General features: G+C 45.2%; 1 protein-coding gene across 1 annotated transcript in view; it reads left to right on the top strand.

Moving 5' to 3' along the window:
* Positions 1–2,166: 2,166 nt before the first annotated feature.
* The window catches only part of TGFB1 (transforming growth factor beta 1), a 48,977-nt gene continuing 29,360 nt past the window's right edge, over positions 2,167–21,783 (top strand). Inside the window, exon 1 of the mRNA XM_040323259.1 lies at positions 2,167–3,082. Within this exon, the coding sequence (XP_040179193.1) occupies positions 2,764–3,082 (319 nt within the window). The 5' untranslated portion in view covers positions 2,167–2,763. The remainder of the gene's footprint in view (positions 3,083–21,783) is intronic.

Below are 21,783 nucleotides of genomic sequence, written 5' to 3'. Positions count from 1 at the left end.
GATGACACTGGGGTACGATTCTCCACGAACGCCAGATCCGATTTGACTCAAATCCCTTGTCGTGATGCGATGGATCGCTGTTTCATCTGTAGTGTATGGTGGACTCACCACATAAAAGAAGCAAAGAAACAAAAAGAAAGAGGACGCCTCCTCATAGTGTAAAAAAATGCTAGAAAATGTATTCCAAAAATTTCACCCATCAAATATAAAATATCCACATCAAAGTAAACGTGGAAAAATATAGATAGGAAAAAAATAGCATAAGTAAAAAAGGGAGAAATAGCACAGTCTAGGAATATCTGGGGCCAGTATATGTTCTGAAAGGGGCTGGACACATGGATGGGGGGGGCAACGATGGACGGGGAGGGGGGGCGGCACCCATGTGCCCTTAGTGGACGGGCCGATCAGCAGCCAATGGCTGCGCTGCTTTCAATCCATCCAGTGTAGCCAATCAACGGCCAGCCTGAGAACTGAGGAGGATGACGGGGACGAGCGCGGGACTTTCAAGGGGTCAGGTAAGTAAAACGGTGGTTAGAGGGGGGAGCCGGTACTGTCGGATGTTTTTTCGCCTTAATGCATAGGATGCATTGAGGTGATAAAACATTTACCTTTACAACCCCTTTAAGTTCAATGGGGTAGATTCAGATAGATTAGCGGATCTTTAATCTTTTAGTAAATCTATCTGATTTACGATCCGCCGGCGCAAGTTTTAGAGGCTAGTGCTGTATTCAGAAAGCACTTACCTCAAAACTTGCGGCGGCGTATCGTAAATCCCCCGGCGGAATTCAAATTCCGCGGCTAGGGGGCGGTTACAATTTAAATCAACTCTCAAAAATATTCCGATTGCACACCTTCCGGCAAAATGGCCAAGTCTTTTTGCCTGACGAAGAGGTCCTGCGTGGCCTCGAAACGTTGCTCTTTTTGACATAATAGATATGCATTAAATCTTTGGACGTTATGATTCCTGGTGTGCTGGCGAGTATATATATATACAATTTAAATCAGGCGCGTCCCCGCACCGATCCAACAGCGCATGCGCCGTCCGCGATTTTTCCCAGCGTGCATTGCTCCAAATGACGTGCTCTGAATCGACTTACGCAAACGACGTAAAAATTAAAAACTCGGCGCGGGAACGACGGCCATACTTAACATAGCAGGGGTAAATATACGCCGGAAAAAGCCGAACGCAAGCGACGTAAAAAAAAAACGACGGGCGGGCGTTCGTTTCTGAATCGGCGGAACTCCTCATTTGCATATTCGTCGCGTACGATGAATCAGCCGCATAGATCCTACCGTCTAAACTCAGAGATATGACGGCGTATCAGGAGATACGCCGTTGTATCTCTATCTGAATCCGGGCCACTATTTTTTGCTAGAAAATTACTTAGAACCCCCGAACATTATATATATTTTAGCAGAGACCCTAGTCCTAGTTCTAGGGCCTAGGGAATAAAATGGCAATTGCTGCAATATTTTATGTCAAATTGTATTTGCCCAGCGGTCTTTCAAATGCAATTTTTTGGAGAAAAATACACTTCAATTAATAATAATAATGAAAAAAAGAAACAGTAAAGTTAGCCCAATTTTTTATTTGTTTTAATGTGAAAAATTATGTTACGCTGCGAGAATCGGGATCTATCTTCTAAGCAAAAAAATCGTCATTCTCATTTTAGCCAGAATGGTGCAGTTTCCATCATGCACATCCCTACCGCGAGAGCTTTTTTATTCATATTCCTGCTTCAGTAATCTAAGTTGCACTATGGATTTTTTTTTTCTTCAATTGATCCATAGTTGTGATGGGGGGGGGGGGGTATAAAGTACAAGAGGCTGGAGGAACCAATCTTTAGAAATCAAAGTCCAAATTTGTATAACATTTGCAGGGTGTGTGACAGAACATGCAGTCTCTTTATTATGCTAGCACCATTCATACAAACATTTAGTCTAACAAAAGTTTCCTTTGAAGTTTGGCACACAGACAATTTTATTTTTTTTCTCTCTTTCATGATCTGGTCCACATTGTTACATGATAGTCTTCTGTGTAACGTAGCATGCAGTGGTCATGTGAGATATTCCATGTGTTAGTACATTCTGCTGCGGCTGTTTTCTAATAAAACATTATCAGGTTTCACTGTGCGCCCTCACCACCCCCAGGACCCAGCAACAGTTCCTTAAACTACTCTGTGTCTGTGTGTGTCAAACTTAAAATCATACCATCATATCCTGGGTGGAGCTTGAAGTTACAGAAAAAGCATTAAAAAAAAAAAACTCAGCCTGTTACAGCACACAGGAGGAAGAAGAGAGAGAGAGAGAAACAGGGGGCCGGTAGAAGCATGTTCTAGCAAGCTGAGAGACAAGGCCGTCAAATTACATAGAAGAGAGTGGGAGCAAACTACATTCAAGGCACATCTAATACAGCTTCTTCAAGGGGAACATTGGCACACACTTTAAGGAGTGTCAGACATCACCAAAGCAGCTTAACGTTCTTCCCAGGTGGGATGCTGTTTACTAGTCTCACTCACTAGTAACAACTTTGCCTCTCTTTTTTATGCTTAGCCCAAGCTGTACATCATCAAGCTTTGAGACTGGACTGTTCCACCTGGAATTGGATGCTCTAAAAGTATTTAGCTCGAAACAAGTCTTGATATAAGTCGGCCAAGTGGGGGAAAAGAAAAAATTGGAGGGACAAGGCAGGTAACAAGGAAACCCTTAAAGCCTGGAAGTCAAGACGGTTCTTCTTTTTGCGGTATCGTAAAAATTTCGACCATGGGGCTCCACTGGATGTGGTCATTGGTTTTGATAGTGGACCTTCTCCATGTGGCTATGTCAATGTCTACGTGCAAGGCGGTGGACATGGAACAGGTGAAGAAGAGGAGGATCGAAGCCATTAGAGGGCAAATTCTTAGTAAACTGAAGCTCACTGAACCTCCAGAAGTAGAGAGCGAGGAGATCACAGTTCCCACAGAGGTTCTGTCTGTTTACAATAGCACAGTGGACATGATAAAAGAAAAAATAAAGAAGGAAAAGCCTGTCGTGGAGGAATATTACTCCAAACAGGTTGAAAAGATCGAGATGACCGCGACTGGTAAGATAACCGTAACCTCCTTAAATATATTTTTGGGTGTTCATTATGTTTGGTTTTTTTTTCTCATGTATTTTATTTCTGTAGAGTACATAACAGGCTTGTTAGGGGAAATGTATGCTGATCAAATTAAAAATCACCAACACAAAAAGTAGAAAACAATAGAAAATTAGAAAAGAAACGAGGGGAGGATGGAGAGTATTGCTGTTCTGAAAATTGTATCCCAATTAATTTACCCCAATTTATTTCTGTAGAGTACATAACAGGATTGTTGTCAGGGAAAATGTAAGCTGATCAAATAAAAAATCACCAACACAAAAAGTAGAAAACAATAGAAAATTAGAAAAGAAATGAGGGAAGGATGAAGAGTATTGCTGTTCTGAAAACTGTATCCCAAATAATTTACCCCAATTTATTTCTGTACAGTGCATAACAGGCATGTTGTCAGGGGAAATGTATGAGAATCAAATTAAAAATCACCAACATAAAAAGTAGAAAACAATAGAAAATTAGAAAAGAAATGAGGGGAGGATGGAGAGTATTGCTGTTCTGAAAATTGTATCCCAATTAATTTACCCCAATTTATTTCTGTACAGTGCATAACAGGCTTGTTGTCAGGGGAAATGTATGCTTATCAAATTAAAAATCACCAACTCAAAAAGTAGAAAACAATAGAAAATGAGGGGAGGATGAAGAGTATTGCTGTTCTGAAGATCTTATCCCAATAAACTCGAAAGGTTCTAGAAGCGCTTGGAAACACAACGCTGAGAGCAAATAAAGACTTTCATAGAGTAAAGAGTAGTGTATCGTGTTTAACAGTCTAGAGCATCTAACCGGCAAACTTTTTGACTGCTCTAAACCGATGAACATAAAGTCAGATTGGTTGCTGTGAGTGGCTGCACTTTCTACAACGTCACTGCTCTTCAGTGGTCCAATTAACCACTTGCTTACTGGGCACATATACCCCCCCTCCTGCCCAGGTGAAATTTCAGCTTCCGGCACTGCGTCGCTTTAACTGACAATTGCGCAGTCGTGCGACGTGACTCCCAAACAAAATTGACGTCCTTTTTTCCCCACAAATAGAGCTTTCTTTTGGTGGTATTTGATCACCTCTGCAGTTTTTATTTTTTGCGCTATAAACAAAAAAAGATCAACAATTTTGAAAAAAAAATCAATATTTTTTACTTGTTGCTATAATAAATAGCCCAATTTGCAAAAGTTATAGCGCCTACAAAATAGGGGACAGAATTATTATTATTTTTTATTATTATTTTTTTTACTTGTGGCAGCGATCTGCGATTTTTATTGGAACTGCGACATTATGGCGGACACATCGGACACTTTTGACACATTTTTGACACCATTCACATTTATACTGCGATCAGTGCTATAAATATGCACTAATTACTGTATAAATGTGACTGGCAGGGAAGGGGTTAACACTAGGGGGCGAGGAAGGGGTTAAATGTGTATCCTGCATAGTGTTTCTAACTGTGGGGGAAGGGGACTGACTGGGGGAGGTGACCGATCTGTGTCCCTATGTACAAGGGACACAGCATCGGTCTCCTCTCTCCCTGACAGGACGTGGATCTGTGTGTTTACGTCCTTGTCTGTGTAACCGCCGATCGCGGCCGCCAGGCACGCGCATCGGCATCTCAGTGATGCAGCGGGCACGCGCGAGCCCCCCAGTGGCTGGAGGCCGTATATAGACGGCCTCCCGGCAATTGGGATCCACACCACAAAGTCGTACGGCCGGCAGCAAGTGGTTAATGAACTCATTTCGTTTAACTACACTTTTTTCTTAAATTGTTTTCATTGAAAGCATACTGGATTTCTGTACTGATTCTGACACTACATCTGCTGGTTGTAGGACATGAGACTCTACTACCTTTTTAGTAAAAAGATGGTGATGCTAAAACATAACATACGGAGGTTGACTTATAAAAAACGGTGAGAAAATCTGGTGCAGCTGTGCATGGTGGCCAATTAGCTTCTAACTTTAGCTTGTTCAATTAAGCTTTGATGAAAAATCCTGGAAGCTGTTTGGTTTCTATGCACAGCTGCACCAGATTTTATGCTCTCCAGTTCTAGTAAATAAACCCCGCAGTTTATCCTTTTTGGATTAAGTTGTATGTTTAAGCATTCTTGTACATGGCAACGCAGCCAAACACATTTTAAAAAAATTGTTAAAGGGGTTGTAAAGGTAAAAATTTTTTTCCCTAAATAGCTTCCTTTACCTTAGTGCAGTCCTCCTTCACTTACCTCATCCTTCCATTTTGCTTTTAAATGTCCTTATTTCTTCTGAGAAATTCTCACTTACTGTTCTTCTTTCTGTAACTCCACACAGTAATGCAAGGCTTTCTCCCTGGTGTGGAGAAAGCCTCTTGAGGGGGCGAGCAGGAGAGTCAGGACGCTCTCTACTTTGCAGATAGAGAAAGGAGCTGTGTATTAGTGGCCGTCCTGACACTCCTGCCCGCCCCCTCCGCCCTCAAGAGGCTTTCTCCACACCAGGGAGAAAGCCTCGCATTACTGTGTGGAGTTACAGAAAGAAGAACAGTAAGTGAGAATTTCTCAGAAGAAATAAGGACATTTAAAAGCAAAATGGAAGGATGAGGTAAGTGAAGGAGGACTGCACTAAGGTAAAGGAAGCTATTTAGGATTTTTTTTTTTTACCTTTACAACCCCTTTAAGTGTATTGGCAAAATTCTACAATCTTTAAAAATGTAGGATTTACTCAGTGACCCTTATCCCTATAACTAGCATTAATGGTACATTAGTGTCAGGCCTCGTACACACGACGAGTTTCTCGGCAAAAACCAGCAAGAAACTTGCTGTTTTTTTTTTTTGCCGAGGAAACCGGTCGTGTGTACATTTTCGTTGAGGAAACTGTCGAGAAACTCGACGAGCCAAAAAGAGAATATGTTCTCTATTTCCTTGACGGGAATGGAGAAATTTGACTCGCCGAGATCCTCGACAGCCTAACAAGGAACTCGATGAGCAAACCGATCGTGTGTGGGCCCCTTCGATTTGTTTTCCATTGGTGAAAAAAAATAGAACATGTGTTAAAATTTTCCTATGGATAAAAAACTGATAGAAAGAAACGATCGTCTGTGTGGAACTCCATCGGAGAAAAATCCATGCATGCTCAGAATCAAGTTGGCGCATGCTCGGAAGCATTGAACTTCATTTTTCTCAGCACGTCGTAGTGTTTTACTTCACCGCGTTGGACACGGTCGGATTTTTGACTGATGGTGTGTAGGCAAGACTGATGAAAGTCAGCTTCATCGGATATCCGACGAAAAAATCCATCGGATTAGATTCCATCAGATATCCGATCGCGTGTATAAGTGTGCTTTGGAAAAAAAAAGTTTTGTTTTATATAGCAACCAACCACAACCATTGTTTCATTTTTAAAACTGGAATGCAAAACTGAAAGTTAATTGGTCGCTTTAGCCAACAAGAATATTTTTTCTTTAGAACTCCTTTCACATATCAGCCATGAAATGATCCGTGATAAGACAGTGAAAAAACAATGATGCGTACTTATCTATAGCAAGCAATCAGAATCAGGTTTTTGCATTTAACTGTGCTGAACTGTTAATTTTTGATATGCATAATTGCTAACTGTCAACAATCCCTGGGGTTGTACCAGGTTGTAAAGTTTTATTCCTGTAAATGCCCCTGGTTACCAGGGCACCCTGTATTATAAAGCTGGCTATACACTGAGCGATTTTCAGGTGAAATTCGCTCTGTGGGTGGCCCTGTTAGCATCTGACAACCTTCAATTTGAAAACCGAAAGGAGTTGGGCAGAAAATTGTCGCCTGAATAGCGCCAACATCCAATCAGATGCAGCCACTGTTTGGTATTTTGACAGCTGGCGGCGCCGGCACCGGATTTCAGAATACTATATCCGCAGCTGGAAAAACTGTTCGATTTTTGTGTGTATGGCCAGCTTGAGTATTGAGGTTGATTTACTAAAACTGGAGAGTGCAAAATCTGGTACAGCTGTGCATGGTAGCCAATCAACATCTAACTTCAGCTTGTTTGACGAAAAATAAATGGAAGCTGATTGGTTTCTATGCAGAGCTGCACCAGATTTGGCACTCAACCGGATTGTTTATGGCCAAGGCTGGACTGGGACAAAAATTTGGCCCTGGACTTCATCCAGACTGGCCAACTTTGACAGGTCTCTCCCATGGCGGTCGGACAACTCCCGCACAAGATTAGGCAGAAGTGGGAAACTCCCAGGCCATAGCTGTTGAGTCAGCTGTCTGTCCCCTCCCCCATGCTCCTCTGTCGTTGTCCCTGCTCCTCTGGTCCTCCCCTGCTTCTTTGTTCCCCCCAGGTGAGCTCTGCGGGAAGGGAGAGGAGGTGAGTGCTGTGGGAAGGGAGAGACAGAGGAGCGGAGGGGGCGGTGTGCCGCTGTCACTGAAGCCGGCCCACTGAGCCATCGGCCCACCGGGAAACTCCCTGTAGTCCCAATGGCCAGTCCATCCCTGTTTATGGCTAATGCCCCGTACACACGATCCGAATATCGTACGACAGATCGTAGAACTTTTTCCGCTTAATAGTCGCAAGTAGAAATGAAATTCTCGTACGACAGAAAGAAAAATCGGAAGTGATGTCATGTGTATTTTTATTGTATTTTCGGACGACAGCTGTACTGACTAAACGAAAATCGTACGATCTGGTATCGTACAAGGAAAATTTTCGTGCATGTCCGATAAAATAATATCGGATGAACTGTCATGATCGGCTCTCAAAAGTTCTGTACTAACGATCCGATTATCGTACGATTCTTCCTCGGACGAAAATTTTCTTACGATATTCGGATCGTGTGTACAGGCAATAAGGGCCATGTAACACTAATGGACTTATTACTGATGGCAACAAAAAGATCACTTATGTGCCCCTATTACGTTTCTCCCTCTCTGTCCAAAGTATTGCAAAATCTTACTCGCCACTGGAGGGGCAGAAACAAAGCATCAACTCTTTGGTTCAGCCAACTAGAGAGTGATGCCGTAGCAGCAGGTGAGTGTACTGTATGGTCTTTTGGTGATCTTGTTACTGACAAGTTGCCACCAACGACTGGACCACTGGTATGACATGGACCATAAATTGATATTCTTATTAACGTATATATTCAAGTATAAGCCGACCCGAGTTTAAGCCGAGGACCTAATTGTACCACAAAAAAATGGGAAAACTTATTGACTTCAGTATAAGCCTAGGGTGAGAACACAGCAGCTACTGTAAGCAGAAAAGAGGGTCAACAATGCCCATTTGGACACCTCGCTGTGCCCATTTGAAACTTCACTGTACCCATTGCAACCTCACTGTGCCCATTACAGTCTCACTGTGCCATACCTCACTGTGCCCATTGCAGTCTCACTGTGCCATACCTCACTGTGCCCATTGCAGTTTCACTGTGCCTAAGTATCTGAATTCTTGACAGGCGTCCATTTTTTTAAAGTCGTGGCTTCCTCCTGGCGTTCCGTTCCGTGATAGGCATTTGACACTGTGTTCAGCCTATCACAGAGGCCCTCTCATCCTCTGACTCAGTTTCCCATCAGACACTGTGTTTAAAACAAAACTAGCTGTAGCATCAGCGTCCCTGCAAGACAGCACTTCAGCTACAGTGGAGAGGCTTCTTATAACCCCCCAATTGCGCCGACATATGGCGACATCACGCCACGAACGGACCGACGCATCAATCGCCTACAAACCCCATAATGCCCCGCGGCCGCGTGGTCACGTCATACCCAGACGGACGCGCAGCAAACACACAAGGCACAGGAAGAACGAAAACAATAACCACCCCAAGAAAGGGGGGTGGGGAAATGCAAAATAGGGACGTTAGAACAGCCCCAAAAGGGCGCAGCCAGCATGGTACCAAGTCCGATGAACGGTAAAGTTAACCATAGATTGCCCGTAAGGCCACAGGTTAGAGGTCCGATATCAAATTAGGGGAAGGGATTACCAAATAGATCCCCGAAGGGAACAATAACAGGGAGAGAGGTGGGAATCATATGGGGACATGTGGGGTTCTTTATGTGGGAGGTTGGGTTTTTTATGGACCCTATTTGGTACTTTGGCTTTTACTGCTCTGCCATATTTCCCAGTCAAACTATATATGTTAAAGTTTATGAGAAATATTATGTGTTTTTATTGAATATATCTTGAATATAATTGATAAGTAATTTCTGTCTCATTCCTCCAGAGCCACTCACTGAGCTGGTCATGTCACAAATCCCCTGATGAAGCCAAAGGTTTGGCGAAACTAGTCGGGAAGACCTGACCAATGGCCTGTACTTTGTTGTTTTGCTCCCACGTTTATACTGCACTGCTCATATGCTTGAACCGACTTTTTATCCTTTTGTAATCAATAAATCCTTTTTTCTTTAAATGCATCTATATTGTTTTGGTTTCTATTTTTTGGCACCGCAATAATCCCACATTTCTCTATCCCTCCTTTCAATTTAATCAAGGGATGAGGTGCCGTATCCTTATTAGGACCATCGACCACTAATTACCCATTTTTCCAGGAATAAGACTACTGTACCTAATACAGACCTGGATCTGGTGTCCAGAAAGGTTAAGAATTCTGTCCATCTTTCTTTAGACTGAACAGTGCTTGGATCCATTAAAACTTTCCTCCCGGACCAAGCTGTTAATCCGTGGATTGCCAATTGGTTATAGAGATTTTTTTTTATCGTCGTGAAAAACGTCGTTTGTAGGATTTAACGATGGGGAAAAAAATGCGCATGCTCAGAAGCAAGTTATGAGAAGGGAAAGTTGCATAATCAGCCCAAAGGGTGGCGCCATTCGAATGGAACTTCCCCTTTATAGTGCCGTCGTACGCGTTGTACGTCACCGTGCTTTGCTCGAGCATTCTTTTTCACGATTGTGTGTATGCAAGGCAGCCTTGACAAGAATCGTGTCAAGAAAAACTTTGTTTTTTTCCATGACTTTAAAAACGGTCGTGTGTACATTAGAGGCAAGTTTTTTCCCCATTATAAGAATACTAGCATCATCACTTATAAGACTGCCAAAATATTCTAAGCCAGGTTAGGACCAATAAAACAAGAAAATGTTCCACGCAAAGGAGGTGCTTCTAGCAACGGGGTTTTGCGTTGGGTGACAAAGGCTCCAGTGATAAAAATCTGGCTATGATGACCACTAGACATGTGCATTCGTTTTCGTCCGAATTTCAGGTATTTTCGTTATCGTTTTAACAAACGATAACGAAAGCACAGAAAACGAAAACCGAAAGATCCGACATAAACAAATGCTTTATTTTCATTTTCGTTGCGGTGGAATGTGTCTAACCTTAACTCTATTAGTCCAATATTATTCTACATAAAGAGAAAAGAGTCGACATAGAGAGAAAAGATTCGACATAGAGAGAAAAGATTCGACATAGAGAGAAAAGATTCGACATAGAGAGAAAAGATTCGACATAGAGAGACATGAAGATTCGACATAGAGAGACATGAAGATTCGACATAGAGAGACATGAAGATTCGACATAGAGAGACATGAAGATTCGACATAGAGAGACATGAAGATACGACATAGAGAGACATGAAGATTTGACATAGAGAGACATGAAGATTCGACATAGAGAGACATGAAGATTCAACATAGAGAGACATGAAGATTCGACATAGAGACATGAAGAGTCAATTTTTTTATTTATTTTTTTAAAAATTCTGTTGAATCTTCTTTTTTTTTTTTTCTTAGAACATTCGACAGCTACCATAAGCCTTCAATGACAGATTCAACCTTAATTTGGATTTTCGGACGAATGCATTTTTTTTTACGAAAAACCAAAATAAATAAAAACGAATTTCGGGAAATAAATTTATTTTTCGGACGAAAACGAAATTCCGAAACAAAATATTTCAGTGTGCACATGTCTAATGATCACCTTGTTTCACAATAGTGGCAAGGGGGCAGTAAGACAAGGTAGCTGATCTTCATTTTTACCTGCCCCCAACCACCCACCTAAAGCCTACCTTGGTAGCATGACTAAGCTCTGGAGGGCAGAGCGAAATGTGTTGGGGACATGGTCTGGTTAGAGTCCAGGCTGAGGTTCCCACTCTTATCACCATCTTAGGATCACACGGATGTGCGGCACCAGGGATCAACTTTTTCCTCTCCCTTGAGCTACAGGACGGGCTCCATCCCTCTCCAGCACTCCCAGCGGTGGATACTGAAGAACCCACACTTATACCCCATATCAGCTGAGTCTGAACAGCACACAAAGATATTACAGGTCACCATGGCACCTGGAAGGGTTGGTACACATGCCGTGGTCATGGCAAATTTACCTCACTTTGCCAAGTTTGATAGACACCAATTCCTGTCAAACTCAACCACTGCAGTCAATGGGACTGCTCTGCAACCAAATGCACCGTTTGTGTTGTGGTGTGTATTTCAATACAAAACCCCCCCTAGGATTGAAAAAAAGGATCACTTCTTGAACACCTAAAAGCCACTACTCTACCAATCTACCAAAAAGTGATCCACTGGGGATCACATCTCAGAAGGCAGTAGAGATTGCCTCCCAAGTGAAAGAGCCCTAAGCTGCTTTACATTAGTGGCCTTTGTACATTATTTTTGCGTTATTTGTGTACAACTGAATGTTGTGCATGTGCGGTTCTGTTGCTGGTTTGTGAATGGGGAGAGTAAAGTTAGCATACGTGAGAAGTCAGAGGAAAACACGTTAAAGTAAAGAAGCGCTGTCTGGCTATAATGAAAAACATTTCATTACGAACTTACATCCAGTTGTAGAAGCACTGCTGAGGGAATGAAAGGGTAAAAGGAACCATATTGTGACCACATTGCATCTCTTCCTGTATTTTTGGTTACCATTTCCTTATCCATCTGTCCTGCTCCCCTTCCTCTTTTGTCAAAGCTTTTAATATCCACTTGCATGTCACCGGTCACTCTTCCTGCTCTTCCTTTATTCTCCAGCTGTGTTTTATCTATTTTCTGTTTCTGTTTGCTTATTCCAAAGAGAAACTTTAGTGTATTTTATTCAATGCATATTTTAAGCTATTCTTGTAATGTTAACCTTAAAGTGAATGGGGCAGATCCACAAAGCGAGTACGCCGGCGTATCTACTGATACGCCGGCGTACTTTCAAATTTCCTGCGTCGTATCTTTGTTTTGAATCCTCAAAACAAGAAACAACGGCATCTGGGTTAGATCCGGCAGGTGTACGTCTTCGTACGCCTTCGGATCGTAGATGCAATTCTTCGACGTCCGCTGGGTGGCGTTCCCGTCGTTTTCCACGTCGAGTATGCAAATTAGCTATTTCCGACGATCCACGAACGTACGAGCGGCCGTCGCATTCTTTTACGTTGTCTCTAGTTGGCTTTTTTTGGCGTATAGTTAAAGCTGCTATCTGGTGGCGTACGCAATGTTAAGTTCCTGCGTATAATTTAAAAAATTATAAAAAATGTAATTTGTTTGCGTAAGTCGTCCGTGAGTCGGGCTGGACGTAATTTACGTCCACGTCAAAACCAATGACGTCCTTGCAACGTCATTTAGCGCAATGCACGGCAGGAAATTTAGGGACGGCGCATGCGCAGTTCGTTCGGCGCGGGGACGCGCTTCATTTAAATGAAACACGCCCCCTACTCGCCGAATTTGAATTGCGCGCCATTACGCTGCGAGAGATAGACTACGCCGCCGTAACTTACGGCGCAAATTCTTTGTGGATTCGAAGCTGCAAAAAGTAAGTTACAGCGACGTAGCGTATCTCACATACGCTGCACCCATGCAATTGTATGTGAATCTGCCCCAATGTGTGTTTTGCCCATACAAGGTAATGAAAAAAGTCAATTTATTGTAATCCTTCCCGAAGAAATTACCTATCATCCGTTGCTCCCCTTCTAGTCTGTTCAGACATAAAGGGGAATAGCCAGCGTTTCCAGCTATGGGAAGCATGTGACTCGCTCCTCTTCCGTTCTATGTAAAGGCGTTTTAATGTGATAATTGGCCAATCCGATATCCAGAGCTGTTACATGGGGTCGAGAAGAAAGCTCTGTAAGTCATGACTTAAAGTGGAGCTCCACCCAAAAGGGAAAGCTCCACTTGTCTGCCCCCCTCTCCGCTGTCACATTTGGCACCTTTTGGGGCAAGGGGGAGTGGGTACCTGGCTTTAAGAGGTACTCGCTCCCACTTCTGGTTCCAGTTTGCTGCGGTGAAATAAGCCGGAAGTTCGCCCCCCTCCTTCCCCTGCAGCCACTAATGAGGTGGCACTGATGAGGTGGCACTGATGATAAGCACTAATATGTGGCACTGATAGGCAGCACTGATGGGTACTAATAGGTGGCACTGATGGGCACACATAGGTAGCACTGATGGGCACACATGGGTGGCACTGAAAGGCGGCACTTATGGGCACTGATAGGCGGCACTTATGGGCTCCAAAAATAAAACATTTCAAAAAAATTCTCCTGGTGTATGGTCAACTTGCAGATGACTTCCCCTCTTTACTTATGGTGACAGAGACACAAGAAAGTGAAAGAAAGGTTAGAATATGAGGCTGGAGAAGACAACAGTTGAGTGAACTGTGCATGGGCAAACCATAAGTTCACTAGATACGCAACCACTGTATCACTAGTCCATAGATACACAACCACTGTATCACTAATTCAAAGATACGCAACCACTGTATCACTAATCCATAGATACGCAACCACTGTATCACTAATTCATAGATACACAAACCACTGTACCACTAATCCATAGATAAGCAAGCACTGTATCACTAATACATTGAAATGCAACCACTGTATCACTAATCCATAGAAATGCAACCAATGTACCCCTAATCCATAGATACGCAAACCACTGTATAATTAATCGATAGATATGCAACCACTGTATCACTAATCCATAGATACGCAACCACTGTATCACTAATCCATAGATACGCAACCACTTTATTACTAATCCATAAATATGCAACCACTAATCCATAGATACACAACCACTGTATCACTAATCCATAGATACACAACCACTGTATCACTAATCCCTAGATACACAACCACTGTATCACTAATCCATAGATACACAACCACTGTATCACTAATCCATAGAAATGCAACCACTGTACCCCTAATCCATAGATACGCAAACCACTGTATAATTAATCGATAGATATGCAACCACTGTATCACTAGTCCATAGATACGCAACTACTGTATCACTAATTCTTAGATACACAAAACACTGTATCACTAATTCATAGATATGCAACCATTGTACCACTAATCCATAGATAAGCAAGCACTGTATCACTAATACATTGAAATGCAACCACTGTATCATTAATCCATAGATACGCAACCACTGTACCACTAATCCATAGATACGCAACCACTGTACCACTAATCCATAGATACGCAGACCACTTTATTACTAATCCATAGATACGCAAACCACTGTATCACTAATCCATAGAAATGCAACCACCGTATAATTAATCGATAGATATGCAACCACCGTATAATTAATCCATAGATACGCAAACCACTGTATCACTAATCCATAGATATGCAACCACTGTATCACTAATCCATAGATATGCAACCACTGTATCACTAATCCATATATGCGAAGACCACTGTATCACTAATCCATAGAAATGCAACCACTGTATCTCTAATCCATTGACGCACCATCAATGTATTGCTAATCCATAGGTACACGCCATCACTATATCACTGCATCACCCCTCTCTCTATACTATTCACAGCTCAGTCATCATTGATACATCCCATTGACCTGAGTTTTGTCTTTATTGAAATGTCTCTGGATGAACGGAGCTGTCATTCATATAGAGCTCAGGCTAATACAGAATCCAATCTCAGTGGTCAGAAAATAATTCAGGCTGCATTTTTGACTCCTAGGAACCTATTTATAAATCAGTAAATATGAAATTCACCAAATCAATTGCTGTACTTTGCCTGCGTGATGCAGATGATTGTTCACCTGAAGGACCCTTAAAGGGTAACTCCGCTTTGGTAAAATAATTGAAATGACATTTATTATTGCTGCAGCAGCTATTTGTAATTTAATTGTATTAAAAATAAAAATGACCTTTCCCTTTCAATCAGCAGACAGCTGGGATTTTCTGTAACTGCCAAAACAATCAGATCTTCCTTCCTTGTAACCATGGCAACTGGGGGGCATTCATTGTACAGAACGTCCCCAGAAATGCCATTTCCTGCTCTTCCAAGTGGCTCAGGCAGTTTTGTTGTCATTACACCGCTGGCACTAATAATATACATATAGCACACAGGAAGGAGGAAGGGAATGGAATTTACATGGTAATTCCTGCTAAACAGCAGGTTATTCCCAAACAAAAGTGGAGCTTTGCTTTAACCACTTAACCCCCGGACCATATTGCTGGTCAAAGACAAGAGCACTTGCGATTCGGCACTGCGTCGCTTTAACTGACAATTGCGCGGTCGTGCGACGTGGCTCCCAAACAAAATTGGCGTCCTTTTTTTCCCACAAATAGAGCTTTCTTTTGGTGGTATTTGATCACCTCTGCGGTTTTTAGTTTTTGCGCTATAAACAAAAATAGAGCGACAATTTGGGAAAAAAATGAATATTTTTAACTTTTTGCTATAATAAATATCCCCCAAAAATATGTAAAAAAATAAAATTCCTCAGTTTAGGCTGATACGTATTCTTCTACATATTTTTCGTAAAAAAAACATTGCAATAAGCATTTATTGATTGGTTTGCGCAAAAGTTATAGCGTTTACAAAATAGGGGATATTTTTATGGCATTTTTATTAATATTTTTTCTTTACTAGTAATGGCGGCGATCAGCAATTTTTTTTCGGTACTGCGACATTATGGCGGACACTTCGGACACTTTTGACACATTTTTGGGACCATTGGCATTTTTATAGCGATCAGTGCTATAAAAATGCATTGGATTACTATAAAAATGCCACTGGCAGGGAAGGCGTTAACAGTAGGGGGCGGGGAGGGGGTTTAGTATGTTCCCTGGGTGTGTTCTAACTGTAGGGGGGTGGCCTCACTAGAGGAAATGACTGATCACTGGCACAGGCATTTCTCCCCCTGACAGGACCGGGAGCTGTGTGTTTACACACACAGCTCCCGGTTCTCGCTCTGTAACGAGCGATCGCGGGTGCCCGGCGGCCACGCGCGTTGGCATCAGGGACGAGCGGGGGGCGGGCACGCGCCCCTAGTGGCCGCTTTGCAAGGCGACGTTATACTACGTGCTCTCGCGCAGGGGAGCCGACCTGCCGCCGTAGAACTGCGGCGGCTGGTCGGCAAGCAATTAAAATGACTCTTTTGCTAGAGTAATAAGAGATCAAGTAGAAGCACCTTCATAGGGAGAGGTTAAAGATGAACTCCAGGGTACAAAAAATAATTAAAATACACTATATTACCAAAAGTATTGGGACGCCTGCCTTTAAACACACATGAACAGTCCCAGTCTTATGCCGCATACATACGATCGGACATTCCGACATTAAAACCGTGGATTTTTTTCCGACGAACGTTCACTCAAACTTTTCTTGCATACACACGGTCACACAATTGTTGTCGGAAATTGCGAACGTCAAAAACGCGATGACGTACAACACTACGACGAGGCGAGAAAAATGAAGTTCAATGATTCCGAGAATGCGTCAAATTGATTTCGAGCATGCGTAGGATTTTTGTGCGTTGAATTGTGTACACATGGTCGGAATTTCCGACAAGAACTTTTGTTTTCAGGAAAAATGGAGAACCAGCTCTTAAACATTTGTTGTCGGAAATTCCGACAGCAAATGTCCGATGGAGCGTACACACGGTCGGATTTTCCAACAACAAGCTCCATGGGCGTCCGCTGAAATTTTTTCAGGGAGGGGCGCTTCGGCAGCAGCGATACACAGTCGCATTTAACCCTTTCTTTAAACGCTAGCGGGGTTTAAAAGTGCCCGCTAGCGAACGAATAGCGCAGCTAAAATGATGGTAAAGCGCTGCTTTTTAGCGCCGCTTTACCGATAATACGGCCAGCTGGCAGTGTGAAATAGCTCTTGAGATAATTCAGCTTCACTCTATGCCCATATAAATATAGCCAAGAGAATGTGCAGACCCCCCTTCAGCACAGACCCCTCCATTCAGCACAGATGGACCCCCATTCTGCACAAACTCCTCCATTCAGCACAGATGGATCCCCTTCAGCACAGACCCCCCATTCTGCACAAACCCCTCCATTCAGCACAGATGGACCTCCCCTTCAGCACAGACCCTCCATTCCGCACAGACCCCCCCTTCAGCACAGATGGACCCACCTTCAGCACAGATGGACCCCCCTTCAGCACATATGGACCCCCCTTCAGTACAGATGGACCCCCATTCAGCACAAATCCCCCCTTTAGCACAGACGGACCCCCCTCCCCCATCCCATTCAGTACCTCAGATCAGCCATCAACGCTGCACAGGCACAGCAGGTTCCCTCCCCCTGTGTACACATAAACACTGGCAGGGAGGCGGCTTCACTCTGCTCGCTGTGCCTGTGTGACATCCGACCCGGGACAGCTCAGACAGCCCGCGGCCGCAAAACTCTTCAACACCTTCTCGATTTTCCAGGGGGGGTCAATTGCCCCCCCTTGCCCTATGGAGCGGATGCTCATGACAAACTTACATTGAACATTTCTTGTCGAAAATTCCGACCGTGTGTACTCGGCATTAGTCTGTAGGGTTCAATATTGAGTTGGCCCACCTATTGCAGCTATAACAGCTTCAACTCTTCTGGGAAGGCTGTCCACAAGGTTTAGGAGTGTGTCTATGGGAATGTTTGATCCTTCTTCCAGAAGCACATTTGTGAGGTCAAGCCTGGCTCGCAGTCTCCGCTCGAATTCGTTCCAAAGGTGTTCTACCGGGTTGAGGTCAGGACTCTATACAAGCCAGTCAAGTTCCTCCCCTCAAACTTGCTCATCTATGTCTTTATGGACCTTGCTTTGTGCACTGGTCCAAATCATTTGGTGGAGGGGAGATTATGGTGTGGGGTTGTTTTTCAGGGGTTGGGCCTGGCCCCTTCGTTCCAGTTAAGGGAACTCTTAAGGCGTCAGTATACCAAGACATTTTGGGCAATTTGAGGATGGCCCCTTCCTGTTCCAACATGACTGCGCACCAGTGCACAAACAAGGTCCATAAAGACATGGATGAATGAGTTTGGGGTGAAAGAACTTGACTGGCTTGCACAGAGTCCTGACCTCATCCCAATAGAACTCCTTTGGGGTGAATTAGAGAGGAGACTGCAAGTCAGGCCTTCTCATCCAACATCAGTGCCTGACCTTACAAATGTGCTTCTGGAAGAATGGTCAAACATTCCCATAGACACACTCCTAAACCTTGTGGACAGCCTTCCCAGAAGAGTTGAAGCTGTTATAGCTGCAAAGGGTGGGCCAACTCAATATTGAACCGTACGGACTTAGACTGGGATGCCATTAAAGTTCATGTGTGTGTAAAGGCAGGTGTCCCAATATTTTTGACAATATAGGCCCAGATTCACAAAGGGCTTACGACGGCGCAACGCCACGTAAGTCCTGATCTGGGCCGTCGTATCTATGCGACTGATTCTTAGAATCAGTTACGCATAGATATCCATTAGCTCCGACAGGCGTAAGGCTCTTACGCTGTCGGATCTTAAATGCAATTTTTTTTTTCGCCGCTAGGTGTCACCTCCGTCGTTTTCCCCGTCGAGTATTCAAATTAGCTAGATACGCGAATTCCTGAACGTACGCGCGGTCGACGCAGTGAATTTACGACGTTTACGTAAGGTTTGCACGGCGTAAGGTTGCCCCTGCTATATGAGGGGCAACCAATGTAGTAAGTAAAGTATGGCCGTCGTTCCCGCGTCGAAATTTAAAAAATGACGTCGTTTGCGTAAGTCGTCCGTGAATGGGGCTGGACGCCATTTACGTTCACATCGAAACCAATGACGTCCTTGTGACGTCATTTGGAGCAATGCACCCTGGGATATTTTCCGGACGGCGCATGCGCAGTACGTTCGGCGCGGGAACGCGCTTAATTTAAATGCTCCACACCCCCTACCCGGCTAATTTGAATTAGGCGGGCTTGCGCCGGGTGATTTACGCTACGCCGCCGCAACTTTACAGGTAAGTTCTTTGTGAATCAAGCACTTGCCTGTAAAACTTGCGGCGGCGTAACGTAAATGAGATACGTTACGCCCGCGGAGTTTTACGCCCATGTAAGAGAATCTGGGCCATAGTGTATTTTCCTTATAAATTCACTTTGTGTGCACCAAAGGCCTTTTTTAACCCATATATTAGCTTGTAAAAAAGATCAGTGACATCATCACTGCGTAGGGTGACCACATCTCCAAACTGCCATTCAGGGACACCCCCCCCCCCCCAAAAAAAAGGTGATTTTTGAAGAAAAAAATTACGACTTTTGGGGCAGGGGCGTATGAAATCAGTGGGCCCGTGTGGAAGATCAAAAGTGGGCCCTAGGCATCAAGAAGAACAATATGTTGCACAAAACGCGTTGTGGAGAACAGCGGACAGGTCTTAAATTGCGCTTAAAGGGGGTGTTATTAAAGAGAGTCTGGGATGACTTATATAGTGCAGAATGTGGTAATGTTAAATAGGGAATGCAGAGTGTATGGTGGGGGTAATATGTACATAGTGGGGTGGATAGGGGGACATTGTGACAGTGGGATGGATAAAGGGACAGTTAGTGTAGACGGAGGGACAGTGGGGTGGACGGAGGGACAGTGGGGTGGACAGAGGGACAGTGGGGTGGACAGAGGGACAGTGGGGTGGACAGAGGGACAGTGGGGTGGATGTAGGGATAGAAGCACAGTGGGGTGGACAGAGGGACTGTGGGGTGGACAGAGGGACTGTGGGGTGGACAGAGGGATAGAAGAACAGATGGACAGTGGGGTGGACAGAGGGGCAGTGGGGTGGACGGAGGGACAGTGGGGTGGACGGAGGGACCGTGGGGTGGACGGAGGGACCGTGGGGTGGACGGAGGGACAGTGGGGTGGACGGAGGGACAGTGGGGTGGACGGAGGGACAGTGGGGTGGACGGAGGGACAGTGGGGTGGATGTGGGGATAGAAGCACAGTGGGGTGGACAGAGGGACAGTGGGGTGGACAGAGGGATAGAAGGACAGTGGGGTGGACAGAGGGACATTGGGGTGGACAGAGGGACAGTGGGGTGAATAGAGGGACCGTGGGGTGGATGGAGGGACCGTGGGGTGGATGGAGGGACCGTGGGGTGGACGGAGGGACTGTGGGGTGGACGGAGGGACAGTGGGGTGGATGTAGGGATAGAAGCACAGTGGGGTGGACAGAGGGACAGTGGGGTGGACAGAGGGACAGTGGGGTGGACAGAGGGATAGAAGGACAGTGGGGTGGACAGAGGGACAGTGGGGTGGACGGAGGGACAGCGGGGTGGACGGAGGGACCGTGGGGTGGATGGAGGGACCGTGGGGTGGATGGAGGGATAGAAGGACAGTGGGGTGGATAGAGGGACAGTGGGGTGGATGGAGGGACAGGGGGACAGTGGGATGGAGGGACAGGGGGACAGTGGGATGGAGGGACAGGGGGACAGTGGGGTGGATGGAGGGACAGTGGGGTGGAGGGACAGGGGGACAGTGGGATGGATAGAGAGACAGAGGGATAAAGGGACAGTGGGGTGGATGGAGGGACAGTGGGGTGGATGGAGGGACAGTGGGGTGAATGGAGGGACCGTGGGGTGGATGGAGGGACCGTGGGGTGGATGGAGGGACCGTGGGGTGGATGGAGGGACCGTGGGGTGGATAGAGGGACAGTGGGGTGGATAGAGGGACAATGGGGTGGATAGAGGGACAGTGGGGTGGATGGGGGGACAGTGGGTTGGATGGAGGGACAGTGGGATGGATGGAGGGACAGGGGGTGGATAGAGAGACAGTGGGATGGATGGAGGGACCGTGGGGTGGATGGAGGGACCGTGGGGTGGATGGGGGGACAGTGGGGTGGATGGAGGGACAGTGGGGTGGATGGAGGGGACAGTGGTGTGGATGGAGGGACGTGGGGTGGATGGAGGGACCGTGGGGTGGATCGAGGGACAGTGGGGTGGATCGAGGGACCGTGGGGTGGATCGAGGGACAGTGGAGTGGATCGAGGGACAGTGGGGTGGATCGAGGGACAGTGGGGTGGATCGAGGGACCGTGGGGTGGATGGAGGGACCGTGGGGTGGATGGAGGGACCGTGGGGTGGATGGAGGGACCGTGGTGCTCAGTGATAGGATGTACACATACCTCTCTCCTGCTGTGGGTTGTACTATAGCAGGGGTGGCAGTATAATAGGAGGGATGGCAGTGGAGGGCAGAGAGTATGTTGGGAGGGGGTAGTAGTGAAGGGCAGTATGATGGGAGGGGTAGTAGTGAAGGGCAGTATGATGGGAGGGGTAGTAGTGAAGGGCAGTATGATGGGAGGGGTAGTAGTAAAGGACAGTATGATGGGAGGGGTAGTAGTGAAGGGCAGTATGATGGGAGGGGTAGTAGTGAAGGGCAGTATGATGGGAGGGGTAGTAGTGAAGGACAGTATGATGGGAGGGGTAGTAGTGAAGGACAGTATGTTGGGAGGGGGTAGTAGTGAAGGACAGTATGATGGGAGGGAGGGCAGTATGATGGGAGGGGTAGTA

This window comes from Rana temporaria, chromosome 9 (assembly GCF_905171775.1).
Source record: "Rana temporaria chromosome 9, aRanTem1.1, whole genome shotgun sequence".
Taxonomy (NCBI): Eukaryota; Metazoa; Chordata; class Amphibia; order Anura; family Ranidae; genus Rana; species Rana temporaria.
The sequence above is the reverse complement of the archived record's forward strand: the minus strand, read 5'-3'. Positions and strand labels throughout refer to the sequence as shown.